At 40.1% G+C, this 26,803-nt stretch overlaps 1 protein-coding gene across 2 annotated transcripts; it reads right to left on the reverse strand.

The window, feature by feature from the left end:
* Positions 1 to 26,803, reverse strand: Suv39h2 (SUV39H2 histone lysine methyltransferase). 2 transcript variants are annotated; one of them, XM_045134977.1, is made up of 5 exons: positions 26,678 to 26,803; positions 7,403 to 8,077; positions 4,541 to 4,687; positions 2,647 to 2,776; positions 1 to 1,558 (listed from the first exon to the last, which is right to left on the reverse strand). In XM_045134977.1, exons 2-5 carry the CDS (start codon positions 8,072 to 8,074, stop codon positions 1,452 to 1,454), a joined length of 1,056 nt encoding a protein of 351 aa, XP_044990912.1. In that variant the 5' UTR covers positions 8,075 to 8,077; positions 26,678 to 26,803; the 3' UTR covers positions 1 to 1,451. The 2 variants fall into 2 exon arrangements, with proteins under 2 accessions (XP_044990912.1, XP_004662421.1); XM_004662364.2 differs by lacking the exon at positions 26,678 to 26,803 and adding an exon at positions 24,345 to 24,446.

Raw genomic sequence — 26,803 nt, forward strand, 5'->3', positions numbered from 1 at the left:
AAAAATTTATACATATATTTATCTTGGCACATTCTGCAAATTCTGGTTAACAGACATACTATGGGGCTCCAAACATGCATCCAGTTTACCCTACTCTGAGAAAGAACAAGTTGTGTGACAGCAATATAACATAATGGGCTCGCTTTTAGCAAAATAAGAGTTAGGTATCAAGACGTATGAGGTGCTGAGCTCTTGCATTCAGTTCATGTTTGCTTAACTTTCTTATAGGTCTAATTAAGCACAGAGCAATGAGCTTGGGTGGAACGTAATCAGGACACGGAAGCAACACTGATTTGCTTTAATTTTCATGCGGAACACAACTAGAGCTTCCAGAACCAGAAAGAAAACTATTTTACCTTGATTTAGGTTTTACTACACAGGGGGAAATCTATGTCAGTCTTTATAAGACAACCAATGAATGTTCTCAATTCAGGCATACACTCTGGCCAAGTTTAGTGTTACCACATCAAAAAAAGTCTTCTGTATAACAAGTATCTTTTCAAATATAGATTACTTTTCAAGGGCCTGCAGGAAATACAAAAATAAGTTTGATGGAAAGGAAATGTTAAAGCTGCCTAAAATTGAGATAGCACTGTTAGTTAGTGTACATTACATCAGACATCTTGTTCCACTGAGAGAATTCAACATGGCTCTACTAATTCATGCTAAGTTGCACCCTTAAAGTGCTCAATATACCTTCCCTGACACTTTAAAAAGCCCTACAATCACTGCCCTGTCCTTTCTCAGATGAATAATGGCCAGCTATTGAGGACTTTCATAGTTTTTTTTAAGGGTTTTTTTTTCTATAGGTTTAAAAAATCTTTATGAACTACAGGCTTAGACATATGACCTCCAAAATGGTATAGATTGCCTCAAAATATGAGTTCAAGCTGAAATTAAATTTTTACACTTAATTTTGTACCTAAAATATATCATTAAAATGTGAATCTTTTAATGTAAAAGTAGAAAATAGAGTAAAAATTCAGTATCACATATTTGCCTCAAATACAAGAACAGTATTAAACAGGAACAACAATATAGTAACAAAAATAGAACTTGTACATTTGCCCAAGATGAATTAAGTTTCTTTGAATCAAGGTGAGCTGTTTCCCATCAGCAACCATTACCCCCTCATTTTAACACTGTTCAAACTCTAACAGGAGCAACTGTCTATTCAGATTTACCTAAGCATGTGCTGATTTGTAAGTAGTTTGTCTTCTGCATTTGGTATCTAATTATCAAATACATGCACTTCAAAAAAAGTGTCACGTGATGGTGTAGCCTCACCAGAAGCAGCATAAGGTATTTGGCAAATGTCTTGAGTCATTAACTGTAAATCAACATAGGTATAGGTCTTCATACTATGAAAGAGTCCCAAATGCTTTTACACTGTTATCATTGGAGGGATAGGGGAAATCCCACATTTATCATCGATTCCAATTCCTGAAAATTCAGTTGAGGTAACCTCTGCAAGTCACTGCTCCACATTTGCATTCAGTTCTCACCCTCTTTTTGGCAGGGCTGGGATCAACAGAATCTGAAGATAACTCACCAGAACCTGAATATACAGAAAAACATAGGAGAAAGAGTTAAATTAATTTAGAATGAATTTAAATATTTCTATTAGTCTCAAAATAGCTAGCAAGGGTACATCCTCACTTAAACCATAGGAATAAGTGAATGCCTAAGGAAATCCCTTTGTACTTATGTGAATATTCTGAGATAATTCATTTGTTTCGAAAGGATGGTATAGACTAATAAGTGGTAAAACATATGGTGTCTCATGCCTGTAATTCTAGTACTTGGGAGGCTGAGGAAGGAGGATTGAGTTCAAGGTCAGGCTGGGCAAGAATAAGTCTCCGCCTTAAAAAAAATTGAGGATCATCTGACCTGCTGAAGTTACTGAGAAATTCCAATATGCAATCATTCTCCTCATATAGAAGAGTGCACAAAGGGAGGTCTCGTATTAACATGGGAAGCACAGCATTCTTGGAAGGAGAAAATATTCATAGTCACAATAAAGCTAATAGAATTAAATGTTTAAAAAGATTAAAGGGGGAATGGAGCATGTTCATATGACTTAAACCATAATATGAATGGTTAGTGAAAGTTCAAAATCTATAGGCTCATAATTTTTATTAGCAGTATGCTACTTAGTTGTTGTAATAAATCAGCTTCCAAACTGGAAGTTCTGAAAGACGGATGTAACATGATTTAGAAAAGACGATTTGTCACCATAAGTAAGGCAGTCCTTGGTTCCAGCTGTAGTTGTCAGATGACAAAATATGGCAACCTTAAATTTCTTTCATCTATTATTTTGGCATTTTCTCATACACACACACACACATACATGTATACTGCATTTTCATCACATGCATCCCACATTACCCTCCTTTATCCCCCCAGTCCCACTTCCTCCCACCACTTACCAGTGGTCATGCCACAGAAAAGAATGATGCCTCCTTCACCAGCAACCACTAACTATGCTTACCCCCAGAGAGGGCAGAGACCACAGAAGTCCCTCTCATATCCACAGGCTCTTTTTCATCTTTAACGTTAGTTTGGTTCAGATGGTCAAACATCTTTTCCTACTTTAAGTGATAATGTTGGAACTAACACCAAGGAAATTGTACTTGAAAATCATACCTTTCATTTGATAATCAAAAGTCAGCTCTTCTCCAGCTTTTATGGTTCTCGTGGAAAATAATGCTATTCTGGGAAGACGAGTATCGAGGTTATCGATGAAAACATTAAACACTTGAAGATTTGGGTCACACTAAGAAGGAACATTAAAATCCATTTAAGTAAAGGTGGTATAAAAGCACCCCTTAAATTTCCCAGAGTCATCATTTTGTAAGTTGTACTGAACATTAAGCCTCTTCCCTGTGGCATGTATATTAAAAAATAGTTTTCACTTATAAAAAATTTTCACAATACAAAAAAATACCCCAAATAATCCAATAAGTTGGAAGTGTCCACTATGTAGCTTCAACTACTATTAACATATATGCCAGTCTTACTTATCTAGTCTCATTTTTTTTTTTTTTTGAGAATTTTAACCCAAGTTTCATGTCCATCATGGATATTTTATCTGTAGCTATTCAGTGGGGCATATAAGAGTTGTAACTATTTTAAAGTCAAACCAGCACTGCAGTTTCACTGCTTATCCTTTTATTTGGAATTGTTCAACCTTTGGAGAACTCAGTGAATCACACCAAGAAACTATATTAAGTGCTTAACTGTTCCTGAACAGAATGTATGCACCAGGGAGTGAGCTGGCCTTCAGGAACGGGCTTTTATATTTGTAGATTCAACCAACTACAGTTTCAATTAATTAAAAATATTTAGAGAGAAAAAAAAAACAAACCTACATGTGAACATGTCCAGACTGATTCCTCTTAACCTTTTCCCTATGTTGTATTAGGTATAAGTAATATAAAGATGATCTAGAGAGAGGATATGCAAGTTATGCATGTCACAGTTTTATACAAGGGAGTTAGTATCAAGGATTTTCGTATCTGCAGTGGTAAGAAGAGGGGAGGGGACTGGAACCAATTCCTTGGATTACAGACAACTATATCAAGCTTTGCAAGCAAGTACTTTTAACTGCTGAGCCATCCCCTAAGCCCCCCAAATTTAGTATTTAATCCTTAAAACAGTACTTAAATAAGCAGAAAACTAAGAAGGGAGTCAGAACATCTTTCATATTTCATTGCTACTCACACACTCATTTCTTGGCAAGCAACTCACCAGACATTTTAACATAGCCAAATCCCCTTCCGGTCAGTGATGTGACTTAACTCCCTGAGACATACTGTTCTGATTATGCACTGTATGTTATGAATAAAGTAGACATATTATCAACTTCACTGGGCTTACTTAAATCTGGTGATTATTAACTTCTCACTTCTAAGAAATAGTTTTTATAAGGAGGATATGAGTGTAATCCAATGGAAATATAACCAACATGTGATAGGTTCATACCAGTAAAGCTCTTAAGAACAACAACAACAAAAATCAGGATCAATATACTTAAAAATAAAGAACTCTGGCCAGGTGTGGTGGTGCACACCTTTCATCCCAGTACTAGGGAGCCAGAAATAGAAGGATGGAACTGAGTAAGTTCCAGGCCATCTGAGACTACATAGCGAATTCCAGGTCAGCCTGGGCTACAGCGAGACCCTACCTTGAAAAAACAAACAAAATAAGAAAGGACAGATGGAAGGAAGGAAAGAGAGAAAGAAAAAAAGAACTCTGTACTGAGTTATTCTGTTCATCCTTAGCACACATAAAAAATAGCTTGTAAAAAGTATTAGATTTTTAGAGTCAAGATTATAGATCTCTTCAAGCTCTTTCAAACATAAAGGTTAAAACATACTAGGCACTTCAGTGTTTATTTTCCTACTAACAGAATACCATGACACAACAAAAGGGGCCATTATATTCAATTACTTTGAAAGACATGCAAAGATAATTATGGAAAAATGATTAAAAGAACAGTAAATTGAACGGTTCTGTCTTAGTTTTAAGTATTCCTTACACTATGATTCACAAAATGAGACACGTTTCCGTATCGAGCAGCATCCACTGTGAACTCATCAGATTCATAGTCCAGATCAAAGAGGTAAGTGATTCCTCTGTTGTCATACAACTGCCCTCGCCTTTCAGCTTCTTCACTTGTGATTACCTAAAAAGAGAAAACAAAACAAAACAAAACAAAAATACTAGTGTTTTCTCAGGGGGAGGCTGGGAGACTGGGTCTCACTATGTTGTCCAGGCTGTTGCCTACCTATGTGTTCAAATGCATGTTTTACTTCAGCATCCCTAGTAGCTGTGATCATTGCCCAGAAAAACCATAGAATACTATCTACTTACTACTAAGCCAAAGAAAGTTTCTCATAAGTCTATTAATGCATTCATGCCTATACATATTTGAAAATTCAAGTGTCATCAAAGCAAATGTTCACCCAAACTAAGAACTAGAGAAAGAAAGAGTGAAAAATGGAGGAAAAATAGGGCAGAAAAAATGACTTAAAATTTGAGTCAAATTGAAACACTGCACTACTTTCATTATAATCACACTGTTCAAAAAAGCTATACATGGCTGGAGAGATGGCTTAGCGGTTAAGGCGTTTGCCTGCAAAGCCAAAGGACCTTGGTTCAATTCCTCAGGAACCACATAAGCCAGATGCACACAAGGTGGCACATGCATCTGGAGTTCGTTTGCAGTAGCTGGAGGCCCTGGTGTGCCCATTCTCTTCCTCTCTCTGCCTTTCTCTCTATCTCAAAATAAAAAAAATTATATAGCCAGGTGTGGTAGTACACATCTGTAAGCCCAGCCTTTGAGGACTGCTGTGAGTTCAAGGCCAGCCTGAAAATTCATAGTGAATTTCAAGTCAGCCTGAGCTAGAGCAAGATCCTAAAAAAAAAAAAAAAAAAAAAGCAGCAGCAGCAATTCAAAGCTCTCTATAGGGTAGAACTGAATGTTAAGGACTATACTTAGAAGTACATAGATTGTAAATGTGCCCTAAAGGCACAGTTTTCCTATAATATGTGTATATTATCAAATGGAGAGCATTTGTTAAATTTGTAATCAAATGCACTGAGAAGCGCTTTTTTGTATAATACTCAGGAAATTTTCAGCTCTCAATCATCACCTAGGAGCTAGGGGTGTAACTCGGTGGTAGAGCACTTGCCTAGTGTGCACTGGGTTCCTTCCACATCACCACACGGAAAATATCCACAGTTCGCTTTAAGAACTACAGGAGTCGGGAGGTGGCTCAATGGGCAGAGTTCTTGCCACTCAAGTATGAGGACCTGAATTTGGGGCTCCAGTACCCAAACAAACACCAGGCAGGCATGGTAGCACTCTTGCAATTCCAATGTTTTCAAGGTAGAAATGGGATTCCCAGGACAAACTGGCTAGCTAGACAAGATACCACGGCGAGCTCTGGGTTCAAATGAGAGACCGTGCCTCAGTGAGTGAGAGAGGAAGACACTCAGCATCAACCTCTGGCCTATACACATGTAAACGCATACCATACACATATAGAGGAAATAACTGTAGGCTCAGCTCAAGAAACCAAGTATCTAACATGATTCACATTATCACCCTAATTTGGCTGCCACATTAAACAAGCCAAAATCAGAAATGTGACTGTGTAAAATCTGGTGACAAAACACAGCAATTTATTATAATCTGACATTACCTAAAAATATAAGGATCAAAACAGGATTTCATTTTATTTCAAAATTTTAACTGGGTTGTAGAGATGGTTCAGTGGATAACATGCTCACTGCTTAAACTGCAATACCTGAATTTGTCCTACAGACCTCACTTAAAAAGCTAGAAGTCATGGTGTGCTTCTGTAATCCCAGCATTATGATACTAAAGGCAAGATGGGAGGCAGAAACAGAAGCATTTCCTGGAAGCGCCAGGCAAGCCCAGCAAAACAGAACAAGAATCCAGAGTGAGAAACCCTGTCTCAAATGAGATAGATGGGCGAGGACCAATCCAAAAGTTGTCCTCTAAACTCCACATGTGAAGTTGCATGTGCATGCCTGCACTGACGTGTGTGTGCACGCGCATTTGCATGTGTCCCCCCTACCCCAAGGCTAGTCCAGAATACGACCACATGCTTCATCTCCCCGCCCAGAGCGTGGCCCGTCGTTCCATTCGGGAGGTGATGAACAGCACTTATTTTGGAGCTTTGAATCCTGGCTCTTCTTAACTGCTATGTGAGCTTGGGCAGGTGCCTCAGTTTCTTCACTGTAATAATTTAGTTGAGGATTAGTGAGTATTAATACATACAGTAAGGTGCTTAGCAGGATATGTGGCCCATGGCAAATATTACTTTAATATTTACATATATGCTATGTATCAAAATAAATGTGCTAATAGTGGTAATCTAGAAATGGTCTGTCATGTAAAGTGGCTGAATTACAGATAAAAGAGTTTTTCTTCTAGATACAAAATGTTTTTATTTTACATTACTCATAAAGCACTGTTTTACTTAACATCTTTCATGTGGATACAAAATCGTAAATAAAATTTCCATATTGGGCCAAATAAATGAAGTAAATTGTAACTTCAAAGTCTCAAAATCAACGTAAGTCTGATTTTCTTTTTAGGACTTTGTGTGAAAATTATTGTCCCATTAAAAAATCTGTATGTGCTCTGCTCAATGACTACGAGTATTTGTTGAAAGCTGACACACTTATATTTGCATTTTGCTTATAAAAACCTTGTTTCTAACTATGCCAGTAAACTGGTCTCCTAAAACCTAAAATTGAATTTCTATATACCTGCAAACAATATCAACATGTTAATGAAATCAAAAGTCACTTCTCCAAAGTGTCAACTTTATGTATACATTACTGTTTGTGAGATAAATTTATATACCTCTCCAACATATTCCATGACAAAACTCATTTTTTTAATCTTCACAAGGGTTTTTACACCCCAGCCACAGCCATTGCTAGTTCGAAAAATGCACAGTGAATACTGTGTGCCTTTCTGTACAATCCTGTTGGGACAGTCAGGCCCGCACCGGCACCTTGAGTTGCACTCGTAGACGGGAGTGCCAGGCTGGATCCTGATTTGCTGGTTCTTATTATAAGCCATAACGACTCCAGCCTCAGCAGGACAGCACTTCTCCAAGAAGCAGTCTGTGCACGAACACCCAAAGGTGGCTTCGTTGTCTAAGCTGATCCCCGGAGCTGGCTTGTACGCATTGACGTAGTAGAAGTCTGAAGGGGGGCCCTCCAAGTCCACAGTGTTTTCAACAAATATCATCCCCTTATGATTTTTTCTTCTGTTGAGGTCATCTTGCCATCTCTTCAGAGCAATTCTTTGCTTAGCTTTTTTCACAATGTACTCAGCAACAGCAGGTTGCAAAGCTTTCTTGACATTGTTTTTTGGAATCATTGTTTTGCCTTTCTTTACCTGAGATAAGTAGCTATGTTTGTCATTAGAGAATTGCTGAAGCAGTAATGGACACTTAAGATTTTTCAAAGGCTCCCAAGTATTTGTAGAATCTGGCCATCCTTTCCATTTTACAAGATAATATTCCATATCCTTAAAATATAAAAGAAAATACAAATCAGATAATGACAGTCTGTACATAAAATAAATATTTTAAAGAGTAAGCCATATCTTTTTTTAAAATAATTCAGAATATGTAGAATCACAGGTTGGTTTGTTTGTTTTTTGGTTTTCTGAGTTTTTCGAGGTAGGGTCTCACTCTAGCTCAGGCTGACCTGGAACTCACTGTGTAGTCGCCGGGTGCCTTCAGCTCAAGTGATCCTCCTGCCTCTGCCTCCCGAGTGCTGGGATTAAAGGCGTGTGTACTACACCCAGCTGAATCACAAGTTTTAAACAGTGAGGTATAAACCATATGCACAAAATTTTTTATTACATAAAATACAGATTTAGATGTGGCATAACATACTTGACTAGGCTCAAGAATCTTATCCAAAGAAAACTAAAGGCACTGAAATGTATGAATATTCTACTGAACAGTAATTAGATTAAACAAAAAAAGTATTTGCCTCAATTCTAGAATTAAATAGTCTCGAAGGCAACAATCAATACTAGATTAGTGGATCATGTGGCCAGCATAAATAAAGTTCCATAATTTAATACTGTCCACTGTATCCAAGGGAACTTGTATTCATTCCTCAATTTCCTGAGCACACATCCTTAGAACTTAGATGCTCTAAAGATTCACTGTTCAATACAGTCACTGCTAACTACATTTAGCTATGGAGAATCTGAACTATAATTAGTCTCAATTGAGACACACTTGAAGCATAATACATACTGCGTTTCAAAGACGTAAGTACAAAGAACCAAACTATCATAACCAAAAAAAAAAAAAAATACTGACTACACGTTGAAATAAGCTTTTGCATGTAATAGATTCAACATATTATTGAAGAAATTATTATTTTGAAGTAATTATTACTTTGTTTTGAAAGCAAATTTTTTAATGTAGTATTAAGAAAATTTAAAGAAACACCTACTTTATCTTCCTCATTCTCTCTCCCTCCCTCCCCCCTCTCCCTTCCTTAATTTCTGCCCACTCCCTCTCCCTTCCTTCCTTCCTCCCTCCCTCTCTTTCCCTTCCTTCCTCCCTCCCTTCCCCCCTGTCTCTCCCTTCCTCCTTCCCCCCTCCCTTCCTTCCTTCCTCCCTCCCTCTCTTTCCCTTCCTTCCTCCCTCCCTTCCCCCCTGTCTCTCCCTTCCTCCTTCCCCCCTCCCTTCCTTCATTCTCCCTCCCTCTCTCCCTCCCTCCTTCCCTCCCTCCCTGTTGAGGCGGTCTCACTCTAGTTCAGGCTAAACTGGAACTCACCCTGTAGCCCCTGACAGGCCTTGAACTCACAGTGATCCTACCTCAGCCTCCAGTGTGCTGGGATTAAAGGCATGTGCCATGATGTCCAGCTTTCATATCATAATCTACTGGACTGTAACATTCTAGTGAATGGTTACCTCATTTAGACACACCCATAACTGAATTATGCATGAAAAATACCAAAAATCAACTATTTTGATTTTTCATTCATTTCTACTGGCCATCCTGGTATCTGGAATCTTCTCTTTAGAACCCGGTAACTAACGTTCCTCCAGCACCCCAAAAGTCAAGCATACTGTGTCCGTAAACTTCTTGTTAAAGTGTGCACAGAAGCATTCTGAAGTGAAATCTTAACAACTTCTCCATCTTGGAATAAGTAACTGACATATACCCACATGCCCCAAAACAAACTAAGCTCAGAAAATGTTTCTGAAATATAGACATGATTAAAATGCATCTGTTGTCTTTTAATTATTTTAAATTCATAGTTTTGGAAAAAATAGTTGGAGTAAATCTTTTCTCTAAAAATACTAGTATATTTTTATTATAAAGTAAGGACGTGCATGACAGTTGTATTAAGATCTTTTAATTTTGTTTCCCCCACAGTGCTGGAATCAAGCTCAGGGCCTTGTACATACCCTGCAAGCATTCTGTCACCTAGTTATGACTCGAGCCCCAAAACTAAGTATCACCTACAAATGATGTCTGGCTTTTGAGGCATAAATTGGGCCAAAGGATGCTTACACATCTATAGGCGAGCTTATTTTAGCACTATTATCTAAACCCTAACAATTTTCCCCTTCAGTCAGATAAAGACAGTTTGGGACTGCTTGTAGCAGACATCTGTTTTCATGGAAGAAGCCTCTATCCAACTGATAGTATCTTAACTCATCTATTATGATATTAGTACAACGATTTATTTACACAGTACTCTCATTTAATGATTTCTCTTTATGCTTATTCCTCTCTACTTTGTTTACTGAGATAGCCTCTTTTGTCCCTCACCTAACATAAGATGTTCAAGACTGCCTTTGCCCCCTTTCACACTGAACAAGTATTTATCCTTTCTGAGGATCTGAGAAAATTCATGGAGCTTTCCAAAACAATACCATCTCATAGCACGTTGGTTAATCTCAGGACAGCTGAATTCCAGGCTAAGAACTCCTGCTCTAGATGCTTCCTGGGTAACCTAACCACTCCAGTGGCTTTAACAATTATTTGCTGCTGTTTACCAAAGCTTGCATTGCCACGAGTAGCCTACTTGATGCCAACCCATTTTTAGAGCAATGTATCCTCATGGAATTCACTATTGTGTTTCCACAACTGATTCTTTCTGCATTACGAATCAAGGTGAATCTTGCCGATCTACCTGCCCAGAAGCTAAAAAACAGAAGGACAGTCTTAATTCCTCCTCCCTAATTCAGTCCAGTGCCAAGTTTCTTTAGAGACAGACGTGTCCCCATCCACCTCTACTAACACAGCTCTCATCTGGACTATCACACTATCCTCCCAAACTAACAGCACTGCCGTTCATCCTCCTGGACTAAAGGACAAGGCTGACTTACACAAACTGTCCACAGAATCAGTTATTCTGTTGTTTTCTTGCTTGCAAACTGTTATTAGTTCTCCTGAACAGTTCAAACTTGCTATTGCAACAAAGCCATCCTTAAATGCACTGCTGGGATAGAGGTGTGGCTTGGGCTTGGTGGGAGAATGCTTGCCTTGCGACACAAATGAACCCTACTTTTCTTTATCAGGGTGATGGTTCACATTTGTAGTCTCAAATACTCTAGAGGCTAAGGTGGGAGGATCATGTGAACTCAAGAGTTCAAAACTAACCTAGGCAATGTAACAAAAATAAAGCTCAAGGGTTGGGGGTATATCTCAGGGAGTAAAGTGCTTGCTTTGCAAGCAATGAGGACTTCATTTGATGATTCCAAGAACCCACATAAAAAAGCTGTGCATGACGGCATGTGCGTATCTCAGTGCTGTGGAGGCAGAGGCAGGAAGATTCTTATGGCTCACAAACCTGCCAATCTAGTTTACTTGGTGAGCTCTAGGCCAATGGGACTCTGTCTCCAAAAAGTTGGTCAGTATGAGGAAACACACTCACATTTTTAAAAAAAGGCTACATTACAAAACACAACAAAATAAAACTATGTCATTAAAAAAAACTTGGTTCCTAATGTCTTGCTGGCTCAAACTCATTTATTTACTACCTTCCAGCCATACTGAGCTACTACTGGTACATGAACACGCAAGACTATTTTGTACTCCCTGCTGCTTTGCTTACAAAGCTCTCCCTAACTAGAATAGCCTCTCTCATTTGCCAAGAAAACTTCTTTCAGTCTCAGACATCTGCTCATATAGAGAAATGTACACGTCTTTCAAAACAGCTCAAGGGTCACCTCATTATTGAAGTCCTTTCTGCCTCTCTTGTCCAAGAGCTGATCACAGTCAGCTTCCTTATGTTCCCACTTCTAATTTGACCTATAAGCAGTTTATGAAAAGGGATTGAATTTTATTCTAACTGCCTTAAAATCTGACTGTTTCTGAATGTGAAACAAAAATGTAATGAACAGAACGTATGTAATATAAAAATCAACACTGTATATATTTTTAAAAGAAGCTGTTGGGAGATGGCTCAGTGGCTCAGTGGATAAAACGCTGCTCAAGCCTGTGTACCTGAGTTCAATGCCCAGATCCCAAGAAAAAGCCAAAGCCACGGGCTGTGTAATTGCAGCAGGTTGATGGCAAGACAGATGACAGAGACAGGAGAATGGCCTGGACGCCCGCCGCATGTGCAGCAGTCAACAAGAACAGCAAGTAACACCTCCTCCACGCACGCACTTGTGCATGTGAGGAGGGGATGAGGTAGAGGGATGGAGGAAGTGAGAAAGAGAGCGAGAGAAAGACTCTAACCCTGCCTCAAAAACCCAAAAGTTGGGCTGGGGAGGTGGCTTAGAGGTTAAGGTGGTTGCCTGCAAAGCCAAAGGGCCCATGTAAGCCAGATGCACAAGTGGTTCATGTATCTGAAGTTCATGTGTAGCAGCTGAAGGCCCTGGTAAGCCCATTTTCTCTCTCTCTCTCTAATAAATAAATAAAAGTCCCAATTTCCACATGTGTGCTGTGGAACGTGTGCACACACACACCCACACAACTGAAATATAAGCAGTTATACTGGAGATGATCAATTCACAACTGTGTTGTCAAGAGGAACTGTCTATAGCCTACACATGGTAGCAAATACCAAAGCTTTCAGTGTATGAAATGACAAGAAAATGTTCTATATTTCCATTAGTTGTGCTTTCTGCCAACCTTGAGATAATCATATTCAATATTACTGGCAGCCTCAATATGATTTCAAAACAGCAGCAGCACTATGTGCCACAGTTGAAAACTACTTTCTAGTTAGAAAGTCACAGGATTCCATGCCAGTAACTGACAGGCAAGGAGCTGTGAGTCCTGGGTTAGATCCTACACTGAAAAAAAGTGACCCATGCAACCATGGGAAAATCTTTCCTAAGAGCTCTGCTTTACAATCTCTAAGTTGTGCATTGTAGTTTAATGATTTCTGTTAATCTAGTTCCTCAGATGTAATTAGTCCTTTAGGGATATTAATCTATTGTTAGATTGTGCCACCAATACATAGTGATTCTAGAAATTCAGAGATACATTAACACTTTAAGAAATTTACTAAGGAAGAAATCCCACCAATGTGCATGGGGTCATTGTCCTTCATTATAAAGTATGTAAGCATTGTTTTTAAATTTTATTTATTACAGAGAGAGAAAGAATGGGCACAGTAGGGCCTCTAGTCATTGTAAACAAACTCTAGGAGCATGCACCATCATGTGCATCTGGCTTACATGGGATCTGGGGAGTCGAACTTGGGTCCTTAGGCTTCACAGGCAAGTGACTTAACCACTAAGCTATCTCTACGGTCCAGTACCAATAGTTTTATCAGAAGTGATTCTGGGAGCTGGAGAGATGGCTTAGCAGTTAGGGTACTTGTCTGCAAAGCCTAAGGACCCAGGTTCGATTCCCCAGGACCCACGTAAGCCAGATGCACAAGGTAGCAAAGGTGTCTGGAGTTTGTTTGCAGTGTATGGAGGCCCTGGCATGACCATTCTCTCTCTAAGTATAAATAAATAAAATATTTTTCAAAAAAGGATTCTGTATGAAAGGGTGACCTGGCAAGACACTGCTGCAGAAAAATTTCACAGCCCTGAGAAAAGACTAATATATATCCTTTAAGTTCAAGTAGACCCTGAAGTGACTTCGTAGTAGGAGGAGCGCTTTGTTCTGCTAGATGGCAGTGTTCCATTTCCCAACCTGGTTCCTTCAGACTTTCTTCCCTATGCATGCTCAGGGTATGTATGAACTACCTTCTTCATTTCAGTAGCATGTAACCTTTGCTCCTCATCCCCAGGCTTTCATTTTCATTACAGATGCATTTCCATGTCTGCTTTTTAAAGCAACATAAAACTAAACCTCCTTGGATATAAAACAATGCTCTTATAAGTACTAAAAGATATTATAAGTAACAGACTGGTCACCAGAAATATTTCAGTAATGGCCTTTGATAACATTGAAAAACAATTAAAAACATGAATGTACAACTCAAAACTGTAAAGACATATTAAAAACTATAAACATCATTATACCCTGCTTTGTGTTCTCTCTTCTTCAAAATTAGGAAACTTTGAAGAAATATCAATATATTTGACTCTACTTTCTTATGCCTCTATCTTAATTCATTCTTTTGACTCTTCTATTTATGCCACAGAACCTACTCACAGGGTATCAGTAACCCTTCACCTGCTAACTTCAGTGGACTGTTGACAGCTCTTTAATGCATGGTTTAGTACCTCTTCTGCCTGCCTGCCCATCTACCTACCTACCTACCTATCTGTGTGTGCGCATGCCACAGCATGCATGCACAAGTCAGAGGGCAAGCCCGAGTGTCATCCCTCACCTTCCACCTTGTTTGAGAAGGGCTTCCTACTGTTTCACCGCCACATACACCAGGCTAGCTGGCCTGCAAGCCTTAGGAGATCCTCCTGTTTCTGCCTCCTATCTTGTTGCGGGACAGCTGGGGTTACAGATGCTTGTATCACTGCATCAGGCTTTATAGGGTTCTAGGAATTTGAACCTAGGTCTTCACAACTGTACAAAATGTACCCACTAAGCCATCATCCATACTCTCTTTTGTTTATATACTCTTTCTCCCATATCTTATGCTATTTTTCTGGGTAAGTATTTTGTTGTTGTTGTTTTGTTTGTTTGCTTTTGTTTTTTTGAGGTAGGGTCTCACTCTAGCTCAGGCTGACCTGGAATTCATTATGTTGTCTCAGGGTGGCCTCGAACTCATGGCAATCCTACTACTTCTGCCTCCCAAGGGCTGGGATTACAGGTGTGCGCCACCATACCCAGCTGGTTAAGTTTTTATTTGCCTCACTGACAGTTTTTCCTTAAGCAAGCCTTACTGTTCCTCAGGACTCACCACCTATTCCTTGTTTTTACATTTGTTTTGCTTAGACTACTGCAATATCCTCTTACCAATGTATCCATTCAGGATAAAACCATGAGAGTTCACATTTCTCTCATCATGCCACTCCACTTCGTTAAAGTACCCTGTCCTCAAGATGAAGCTTCAAATTCTTTGGCATAGAAGGAGCTGTGCTTTCTAGACCCTGCTCATCCTTCCAGCCTCATCTCATGCCCTCTGGGAACTATGTTTTACTCATTTTCTAGTCCTTGAATATTCTACTCATTTTCTATTCCTTGAAGAGTGTCTGAAGCATTAAGACCTACCACCATTTATCTTTTCACTCTTTGGGGCTAAGTTTAAACATTAATTCTTCAGTGATATCTGTGTAGTGTCTCCAGGGTTAGATTTTCCATTACATTAGCACTCTCCTAACAATAACTAAGGACTCTGCACATGGACTGAACACTATGTTCTAGTACTTCTCATGTCACTACAAGCAAATCTCCATATGATGGGTGAAGGGACTCAATCCCCATGTCCTTCATGATTCCTAGTTGCTACCACAGGGCGTGGTAGACAGGCAGCAAGCATCTGTTGACTTCATGAACAGGAAGCCTTATCTACTCTCAAGAGTGCAATTACTACCTTTCTGACGATCACTAAGATCTGTTCTAATTAGATCCCACTCTTGATTTAAAGCCACATACCAACTTTCTACTAAAAAAGTATACTCAGGGTTTCCCCCAAATCTAACACAGTTCCTTTTCCTGTATTCTTGGATCCTGGTAAACAAAACTATGATCTGCTCCAATTGTGCCCAAACCAGAAACCAACAGTTTCCCAGACAAGGCTCTTTTACTGCAGATCCCCACCACCCCATCGGCTGTTTAAATTGTCACCTACTTTTCCTTCATCACTAGTGAAATGCTTTTCACACCATCCTTTCTTGCATAGGTCACCACCACCTTTCAGAGCATATAGTCATGCATGTGCCATTCCCAATCCACTTTATTTACAATAAAGGAAAAGAATTATGAATTACAAATGATGTGTCTCACTTCTAGGAAACTTTCAACTGAGTCGCCATTGTCTTAAGATGGTCGAAAGATCTCATCCCATTCTTTCGGGCTCCCACTTCCTGCCATAATGAATTGTACTTGCCATTTCAGACCCCACATAGATCATAGTATCATAGATACTACTATTGAGCAGCTGTCTGTAACCTGTCCTCTGTTCCGCTCATACAGACCTTGTGATGTTTGCCACAGTACTTCCTGCGGCAGATCACTGACTTGTTAGCCATTCTTAGGAGCAAGCTTCTTAGTAATCTTTACATTCCCAGTGACTGACATGGTGCCTGATACACATTAAAGAAACTGGAGTTTTCACTTGTTATGCTTTGACTACATCTCTCACAGGCTCAGGAACTGAGCGCTGTTCCCAGCGTACAAGTACTATTTGGGGAGAAACTTTAGGAGGTGGAGGCTCAGTAGAGGAAGATCAGTAGAGACATTCCTTTAAAGGTGCTTTCTGATTCTAGTCTGCCAGAAATTGTGAATCTTCTCTGCCCCATGTTCCTCCAAAGGACATAAAACCAAGCAACCGTGGACTAAATCCTCTAAAACCGTAAGTCAAAACAATTCTTCCTCTAATATGCAGAAGTATTTAGCATAGATATTTGTACCAGGATTGGGTTGTTGCTATGATTAAGCCTGACTATGTGATTCATCAACTTTGCAACCAGTTGGCAGAGGGAATTTAGGAGAGTCGGAAATGGAGATAAAGAAAGCCTTGAATGCTTTAAGCAGGGCTTAACAGGAAGTCTGGTAGTTCACAAGACCAGAATGCCAGGGCTGGGGGATGGTAAGCAAATGAATTTGTATTCCTATCACTCATGTTTTCAAAAGCTATGTATGGTGACGTAAGCCCATAATACCAGTGCTGCAGAGGCAAAGACAGGAGCCCTACAGCTTGTGGGTAGATAGACTAGCTCAATTGGTGTGCTCCATATTTAGTGAGATACTCTCTCAAAAAATATGGTGGCAGGAAGCCGGGCATGGTGGCACACACCTTGAATCCCAGCACTCAGGAGGCAGAGGTTGGAGAATCACCACGAGTTCGAGGCCACCCTGAGATTACATAGTTAATTCCAGGACAGCCTGAGCTAGAGTGAAACCCTACCTCAAAAAAAAAAAAAAAATGGTAGTGGGAAATGGAAAGACAGACAGCTTAGCTGTTAAGGCACTTGCCTGTGAAGCCTAAGGACCCAGATTTCATTCCCCAGTACCTATGTAAGCCAGAAGCACATGGTGGTACATGCATCCGGAGTTCATTTGCAGTGGCTAGAGGCCTTGGCATACCCATTCTCTCTCTCTCTCTCTCTGCCTCTTCCTTACACACTTTCCCTCTCTCAAATAATAAGTAATATTAAAAAATAACAGGGCTGGAGAGATGGCTGAGCAGTTAAGCACTTGCCTATGAAGCCTAAGGACCCCGGTTTGAGGCTCGGTTCCCCAGGTCCCACGTTAGCCAGATGCACAAGGGGGTGCATGCGTCTGGAGTTCGTTTGCAGTGGCTGGAAGCCCTGGCGCGCCCATCCTCTCTCTCTCCCTCTATCTGTCTTTCTCCCTGTGTCTGTCACTCTCAAATAAATAAATAAAAAATGAACAAAAAATTATTTAAAAAATAACAAAATATGGTGAAGGGCCTGGAGAGATGGCTTAGCAGTTAAGGTGCTTGCTTGCAAAGTCTAATGACCCAGGTTCGATTCCATAACGTTCATGTAAACCAGATGCACAAAGTGGCACATGCATTTGGAGTTCATTTGCAATGGTTAGAGGCCCTGTTGTGTGCATTCTCTCTCTCTCGTATCTCTCCTTGCAAGTAAATAAATAAAAATATTTGAAAAAAAGTGTGGTAGAGAGAGACTGAGAAAGACACCAAACATTGACTTCTAGCCTTCACAAGCACACACACGTGCACCACAATGAGGACAGCGAAAACCAGGCTCATACAATTTCAGGGGAGAACAAAGCTTCAATTAGGAAATGGATCAGAGGGCTACATTTTTTCCATGTCCTGAAACTTTGTGAAGGTTGAGTTTAAACTATTCTAGTAAAGAACATTTCAAGGAAGTTCAGCCTCTAGGCAGTGGCAGGGCACTGACGACTGCTTGTAGTAAGAATTAGGAGCAAGTCAGGCGTGGTGGTGTATGCCTATAATCCCAGTACTCTGGAGGCAGAGGTAGGAGGATCACTGTGAGTTCAAGACCACCCTGAGACGACATAGTGAATTCCAGGTCAGCCTGGGCTAGAGTGAGATCCTACCTCGAAAAAAAAAAAAAAAAAAAAAAAGAATTAGGAGCAAAATGTCTGCACAGGGCTGGAGAGATGGTTTACTGGTTACTGGTTCACTTCCCTGCAAAGCCAAAGGACTAGTTTGATTCCCCAGGACCCACATAAGCCAGATGCACAAGGTGATACATACATCTAGAGTTCGTTTGTACAGGTTGGAGGCCCTGGTACACCTGTTCATTCTGTCTCTCAAATAAATAAAATATTTTTAAAAGTTAGGACAGCCAGGCATGGTGGCACTTGGGAGGCAGAGGTAGGAGGATTGCCGTGAGTTCAAGGCCACCCTGAGACTCCATAGTGAATTCCAGGTCAGGGCTAGAGTGAGACCCTACCTCGAAACACCAAAAAAAAAAAGTCAGGACAGCTGGGCATAGTGGTGCACATCCCAGCACTCGGGAGACAGAGATAGGAGGATCACGAGTTCAAGGCCATCCTGAGAATACATAGTGAATTCCAGGTCAGCCTGGGCTACAGTGAGACTCTACCTTGAAAAAAAAAAGCCAGGACAAAAATTTGTACTTTGGGGCTGGAGAGATAGCTTAGCAGTTAAGGCATTTGCCTGCAAAGCCAAAGGACCTCGGTTCAACTCACTATGTAGCCCAAACAATCTTCAAATTTATGATCCTCCTGTCTCAGCCTCCCTGGTAGCTGGTCTTACAAGCATGCACCACCATGCCCAGCTATAATGTATGTTTTTAAGTTATATTTCCAATGGATAAAATGATGCCTGACTCATACTAGGTACATAGTAAATCGTAAATCTTAAGCAAATCCACAAATATTTGTGTCAGATTAGACAGGTAGACAGCAGAGAAATATGATAATAAGGTCTAAACAAGTCCACAATGCAATCAGGGCATTTAAGAAATTATAATGGCACCGTGCAATATGGTACTAAGGGGACCACAGAGGAAATCAAAAGCTTTTACCATTACTCTAGTATATGAAAGAAGGAGAGAAAGAGAAAAGGACTGTGTTAAGCGCTGACTTATGGAAAGGGCTGGGGAGATGGCTCAGTGGGGACAGGGCTCCAGGTTCAGTGAGAGACTCTGTCTCAATGAATAAGACGCAACTGAGGAAGACACTTGATGTAGAACTGCCTTCCACTTGCACACACGTACTCAATACGTACCACACACAGCGCACACACACATCAAAAAAAAGTTGGACTGGGCTGGAGAGATGGCTTAGCAGTTGAAGTACTTGTCTGCAAAGCCAAAGGACCTGGGTTCATTTCTCCAGGACCCACATAAGCCAGCTGCACAAGTGGGGGGGCCTTGCACCTGGAGTTCATTTGCAGTGGCTGGAGGCCTTGGCGTGCCCTTTCTCTCTTTCTCTGCTTCTTTCTCTCTCTCAAATAAATAAATACAATATATTTTTTTAAAAAGATGGACTGATGTAAAAGAAACTACACTGCAAGAAACTACCTAAGCCAGGTGTGGTGATGCACATCTTTAATCCCAGCCCTTGGGAGGCAGAGGTAGGAGGATCATTGTGAGTTTGTGGCCACCCTGAGATTACATAATGAATTCTAGGTCAGCCTAAGCTAGAGTGAGACTCTACCTTGAAAATCAAAAAAAAAAAAAAAAAAAAAAAGAAAGAAACTTAACTGCAACATTCAAAATTCTGTATAAAAATGAAACTTTTTTCAAAAATATTTATTTATTTGAGACAGAAAGAGGTAGAATATAGGCATGCCAGGGCCTCCTGCCACTGTAAAATAACTCCAGATGCATGCTCCACTTTATGCATCTGGCTTTACATATGTGCTGGGGATTTGAACCCAGGACATCAGGTTTTGCAAGCAAGTGTCTTTAACTGCTGAACCATCCCTCCACCTCTAAAAATGAATCTTTTTAAAATTTTTTTTGTTTATTTTTACTTATTTACTTGAGAGTGACACACACACACACACACACACACACAGAGAGAGAGAGAGAGAGAGAGAGAGAGAGAGAGAGAGAGAATGGGTACAACAAAGACTCCAGCCACTGCAAACAAACTCCAGACACATGCGCCTCCTTGTGCATCTAGCCTCGAACCAGGGTCCTTAGGCTTCACAGGCAAGCACTTAACTGCTAAGCCATCTCTCCAGCCCCTAAAAATGCATCTTAATAACACTTTCAATGTGAGTTCAGAGTCCTAGGTAACTAATTTTTTTGTAAAGGTATAAAAGGAATAAGCAGGAGGAAACAAATAGAGTTAGAGATAACATTCTGATGTAGAGAAAGGAAGGAAAGAAAGGAAGGCAGGGAGAGGAGAAAGAAGAGAGGGAGGTTAGGAAGATTAATGCATGAAATTAAGGTTAAAGATCTGGAAGTAATACTCTTCTGTTAACGAAGCTAGAAGCCATTAGCACAGGATGCAGATTTAACATATTCCTATGTTAAACAGGCACGATGATGACTATGTTGAACTCACGTTATCTATAGGGTATCCAGTTTGAAATTAAACCCAGGAAGAGGTCAAGGTTTCAGAACGATTTGGAATCATGGCGCAAAAAGACTGAAGCAGTAACTTGGGTAAGAGGTAACCTGGAGAGTAACTGCAAAGCGAGAAGGGACTCAAGGACAGAGCGTTGCAGCCTATTTACATATTAGAGGAAGGATGGATAAAAAGATTCCAGAACCAGGTATGATGGTGCGCTCCTTTAATCCCAGCACTCGGGAGGCAGAGGTAGGAGGATCGCCAAGAGTTCAAGGCCACCCTGAGACTACATAGTGAATTCCAGGTCAGCCTGGGCCAGAGTGAGACCCTACCTCGGGGGGGAAAAAAAAAAGATTCCAGAAGAACATAAAAACAATGGGGAAAAATTGAGTGGAGACAAAAGGTAGTAATAACAGTAAACACTGATAAGAGTATAATTACCAAATATCATTTCTATTATAAGCATCCTCTATTAATTTAGTTAATGCTAATTGTATCCTGCAAGACACACACACTAATTTCACAGATAAAGAAACTAAAAGGACTGAGGCTAAGTGCTGAAATCACAAAACTAACATCTCAAGAGCTAGAATCTGAACATAGTGTCTCCATAGACAAGAGCATTTCATGTGGAAAAAGGGACAACAGTGTCAAATATGCCAAAGTAGGACAGTAAGATTTGAGGTCTTCAAATGTGCCATGAGAAGATCATTCAAATTGGAAGATAATGATTTAAAAAGTAATGGAAAATGAAAACAAACCCCACAGGAGGGAAGACATATTATGCAAATTATATAACTGACAAGGGACTTGTATGCATAAGATATAAACTATATAATTCAATAATAAAAAAGGCAACCTGACTTTAAAAAATGAGCAAAGGATCAGTTCACCACAGAAGATTCAAATATCAGTAATAACATGATGAATGATGCACTGACCGGAGAAATACAAATCAAAACCACAATGAGATACACCCTACATGCACTAATATGGCTATAATAAAACAGGTTCAGAAAAAAAAAGAGCAAGTATTGGTCAATATATGTAGAAACTAAACTCTCATACCTTGCTGGAAAGAAAGTAAAATGGGGAGAAATCTAGAAAAACCTAGCAGTTCCCAAAATGGTTAAAAGGAAAATGGCATATGAATCAGCAATACCACTCAAGAGAATGCATACTTGAGTTCACATAGAAACTTATATGAACATTCAAAGCAGCACTATTTACAACAGTCCTCATACGGAAATGTTTCACCACACCCAAATATCCACCATGTGACAAATGTGATGTAGCTATACAATGGAATATTATTTGTTAATAAAAAGAAAAGAAATATTGATGTATTCCAATATGGTTGAACTTTAAAACATTATTGTAGAGCTGGGCCTAATACTACATGTGTATAATCCCAACTTCTTAGGTGGACGATCTCAAGTTCAAGGCCTGCCCAGAGAGACAAAATCTATAGAGAAAGAAATCAGAGTTAGCAGTTGCTTAAGGATAATAGGTAAGAGAGTAACCAAGACTTTGTTACGTCTAAGGGGTGTTGTGATTCTTACAGTAATGAAACTATTTCTAAAATTAACTTGGGTACACTACGATTTAAAGTACATTCTTAGGTAAATTATACCTCAGTAAAGCTCTTAAAATTTATTTATTTGAGAGAGACAGAATGGGTGTGCCAAGTCTTCTAGTTACAGCAAACGAACTGCAGATACATGTGCTACCTTGTGTATCTGGCTTACGTGGGTACTGGGGAATTGAACCTGGGTCCTTAGGCTTTGGGGGCAAGCCCCTATCTATCTATCTAGCCCCTCAATAAAGCTTTTAAAAATTAAGAGGTCATGAAGTAGAAGAAAAATACAGAAAATAGATGCCTGAATGGTTCAAGGGAAGATTTCTAAAGGTTTAGAAATATCTGAATATATTTACTGACTGAAATAAATGAGTGAAAAAAGAGTTGACTATTAAAAAACAACAAGATGGGCAATGCAGTGTATGCCAATAATCCAAGTACCAGGCAGGACGATCCTGAGATGAAGGCCAATTTGGAACCAACCAGCGAGACCCTGTCTCAAAAAATAAACACAATTTAAATAGCCCATTACTTTATTTTATTTAAGTTTATTTATTTGCAAGAAGAGAAATAGAGAGAGAGAGAAATAAAGAAAGAAAGAATGAATGGGCATGCTAGGGCCTCCAACTGCTGAAAACAAATTCCAGACACATGTGCCACTTTGTGCATCTAGCTTTACCTCGATTCTGGGGAATCAAACATGGGTCATCAGGCTTTGCACGTAAGCACCTTAACCACTGAGCCACCTCTCTAGTCTCTTAAACACAACCTAAAACTATACAAAAAGACACCATAGATTTAGGCAAAATCCTAGGAAGATGTACAGGAATTAAAAAAGAAAATTGAAAGACTAACAATATAGATAACTGGAGGGAAAGTAAATTCAAATTTCAGACTTAAAAGCATGCTTATTGGGGTAGAAGATCTTGAGCTGAATATGAAAAAGGGATAGAGAAAGTGATCCAAAACAGTAATGAACACTGAGAAAACCACTGACATGAATTCACAAAGCAGTCGATGAAAACCTGACAAACACAGCAGTATGTGAACAGATGCATGTTGGGTTTGCTGTTTTATAGTACCTTACTCATCCTAAGCAAACTCTCTCAGCTCCTTTTTGCTTTTATAAATGTTAAGACAAGGTCTCACTACAATGCCCAGGCTGGCCTTGAAATTGTCATTTTCCTGCCTAGGTTCACAGGGTAATGCCACCAAGCACAGCTTAGCAGTATGTTTTAATGGAGCCAATATTCACGATTATATGATATTCTTAGCTAGACTGCCTAGTCCTAAGCTTGTAAATGAAGATGGCATATAACTAGGCCTTTAATTTTATAAATGGAAGGACACTATGAGTGTTGGTAAAAAGGCTTGACTGAGAGGGGACAAATGAGAAGGGACATTTCAAGGAAAAATTGGATTTCATGAGTGATTCAGCACAGAAAATGAAAAAAACTAAAGAATTAAAAGCAGGATTCCTAATTCACTTATCTGAGAAGTGAGACTAATGACCAGAGTTCTTCAGAGGGAGGCTTAAGGTAAGGGAATTACTGAAAAATACAAGGTTTAGATTAAAAAGCTTCTTAGAAGAACATCTCATTTTTAACAGGAATGAAGGGAAGCTCACAACAGCTAGTTTGCTGAGTTGTAAGTTACTAAGCTATGGCTTGAAATGACTGAAATAAGACCACTCTATTACATCACAGAATCTCCTACTATCTAGAACTGAACACCATGGCAGGAAATACAGATGGTGATGCTTCTTGAAGACATTTAATAATCTAAAGTTGTTTGAAACTCAAGGTCATTTCAGGCGATTATGGGGAAACATGATACAGGGGCAAAATGAATGACAGGAGAAGCCAATCTGAGAGCAAACATTTGCTCCGGTAATCCACACAGAGATCATCTAGAGATGGCTGTAGGATGATTCAGTGCTTTAAGTATCTGTATGCAGGAACACTTTATGCTTCAGAATCCACAATGGGATTTGGCAAGAAAACCAGACATACAACTCTATAGCTTAGTCTTTCAAACATTAAGCAGAGCTTTGCTTGTTTTCAAGGCTCTTTCTGTTACAAAAATATGAAACACTGAAGTGTGAACAGGTCTCTTTTACGGGGCTAGATATTTGCCTTACCTTTACTACCTTGTAGTCACACAAGTATTCCACCTCATAATTGTTTAGATTCCTTTTGGTGATTCCAATCGATTTACATGTGAGTTTTTCTTTTCTACATAATTCCTGAAGAGTATCAAGTGAAACTAGGCAAGGCACACACCAGGCTACAATAAGAAAATAGAACTCTTTACTAGTGAAACAGCTACTCAGTTAAAACAAGAAGAAAAAAAAATAAAAACCTTTTAGCTGACAATTTTATAGTCTAAAACTCCATATCACCAATAAATAAATAAATAAATACATATATATGTGTTCAAGAACAAGCAACAACGATTTTAGTAAACTGGCTTTCTTGGATTTTCTCAGATTACTATCCTATGTTTTGCTGACATTGGTTAAATTCTACTAAGCCACTTGAACAAGGTGTTTCGTATTTAAGTGGTTTTAATATTACATAAAAATGCACAGGACAAAAGGGGGTAATTTTTTGACTTTTCCATTATATTGCACACAGAATATGATTACTATCTTAAACAGATCGCTAGGATATATGACTAGAAAACATATCTAAAATAAAGTGTCAGATTTGTTAAGAAGTCACTTTTTCATTTATCTTAAATGAATAACAAGAATTAAAGCTAACTGAAATACAGTTCTGTAATTACAAACCGGTGTCCTACTTTTCCAATTTTGGAATAAGTGCATAAAATTTTAACTCCACTGATTTCCCCCATACTTATCATCAAGATGCATAAATCCAAGAATTATCATTTTAAAATGAAGTACAGTGAGCTTTGCAATACTTATTTTCTACATTTTTAAGCCGAGTTACAAAACATTCAGTAATTCATAACCCAAACTTGAAAATCAGATATACTAATAATCTTATCGAAGCCAGAAACTGTATACTGAATATAAATTACACCAACTGATGTTTATAAAAATGCAATGAACTTGGTTTTATGGCTTTGGTCATGGTAAACACTAGATGGGTCAAGAGTTCTCTGTTTTAGCCTTTGTGGGCCATCCACTCAACTACATAGCTTTAGTGAGGTCTCAATCATTCTAGGTATCAGATTCAGTGGAAAAAAACTAGAGAAGGCTGCTGAAAATTGGGGTTACCAAACACAGTTTATCTTTAACTCAACCTTTACTGAGTAATTCTCCAAGGAAATGGCAATAAATTTTTTGTTTTGAGGTAATTTGCAAGTAAGAGAAAACACAGCTGCTCTAATTTCCCAGCATCCTTTCCTCATACTCAACAAGAGACTTCATTACCAGACTACTAACCAGTCATTTCCACCACTCTAGTCACTACAAAGAACTTAAAATTCTAACAAAAAAGGCAAAGTATTTTTGTTAAAAAAAAAAAAAATTGCTGGAGTGTAAGTAGAGATTTAGGAGTACTGAAGAAATAACTCCGTATATCTCTCCCACTTAAAAACCTTGAGGAGTTTGTGTAAAATTAATGTCATTATGCTGGCCACTTGTAAGAAGATTCCTACAGGTTATGTATCCACTGTCTTTGCTGTTTTCAGATTTTCACATGCATGTGAGAGTCTGAAACACAACCCTCGACAAAATGTTCTATTTTGAGAACTGAAAACTATGAAGAGGAAAAAGTGCAAACACCTGGTTTAAAAAAATCCGACAGCCTGTAAAACAGTGGAGAGCTGTAACACAGTGGAGAGAAAAAGAAAGAAAAAAAAAAAAAGATTTCGTTGGCCAGACAGTTTCAAGGCAGAGGAAATGCTTGCACGAATTCACACTCCCATTCTCAAAGGCAGTAGCTGCGGGATGAGGGACAATGAAGCCGGGGTCTGGGCGTCCAGCTCGGGACACCTCCAGCGCGCAGAGCGAACGCGTGGTGTTCCCAGGCATTCAAAGAGCGCGCGTCGGGAGCGCACGCACGCACGGGCGCGGGTGGTGCGCCGCCGCCGCCGCCAGCAACACGCAAGTTCAAGGTGCTCGGGAAGTTGCCGGGAGCCACAGGCCGCCTGCGAGGCTCCCGCACCGGGCGCGGAGCCCGCTTTCGGCACGCGCCCTCCGGCCCCGCACGTCTCCGCCGGGGATGCGGAGGTCGCAGTAGCAGCCGCGCCGCACGCGTCATTTCCCGCTTTGCTTTTAAAAGCCCGAGCGCGCACACGCCCCCCTCGGGCCGCCACAAAGGAGCCGGACCGCAGCCCGGCCCCCAGGACCGCGAGCCGGCGCCGGGGCAGCTCGGCCGCCGGCGTGCGCCGGGCCGCGCGGCGTGGCCAGGTTGCCGGCTGCACGCGTGCAGGGGTCGGGGTGTCGCGCGTCCCGCCACGTCGTCGTCCGCGTGGCCTCGGGAGCCCGCGCTCCAGCCTCACCTCTCCGCGCCTCAGCACCGGCCGCCGCCATCTTGCGGAGCTTTCATTCAAACTGGCGCGGTCGGAGCCGAGCGCTCAGCTGGCCCGACGCCCCGCCCCCGCCCGCTCCGCGCGGGACCCGGGGCC

This window comes from Jaculus jaculus, chromosome 15 (assembly GCF_020740685.1).
Source record: "Jaculus jaculus isolate mJacJac1 chromosome 15, mJacJac1.mat.Y.cur, whole genome shotgun sequence".
Classification (NCBI taxonomy): domain Eukaryota; kingdom Metazoa; phylum Chordata; class Mammalia; order Rodentia; family Dipodidae; genus Jaculus; species Jaculus jaculus.

Excerpts from the sequence above, each read along its gene's own strand:
- Suv39h2 (XM_045134977.1), bottom strand. The coding sequence starts at position 8,074 with ATGGAATATTATCTTGTAAAATGGAAAGGATGGCCAGATTCTACAAAT. Across the intron at positions 2,777-4,540 it reads CTCATTTTGTGAATCATAGT|TGTGACCCAAATCTTCAAGT; the intron begins GTAAGGAATACT and ends GTTCCTTCTTAG. Across the intron at positions 1,559-2,646 it reads TTTTGATTATCAAATGAAAG|GTTCTGGTGAGTTATCTTCA; the intron begins GTATGATTTTCA and ends CTGTATATTCAG.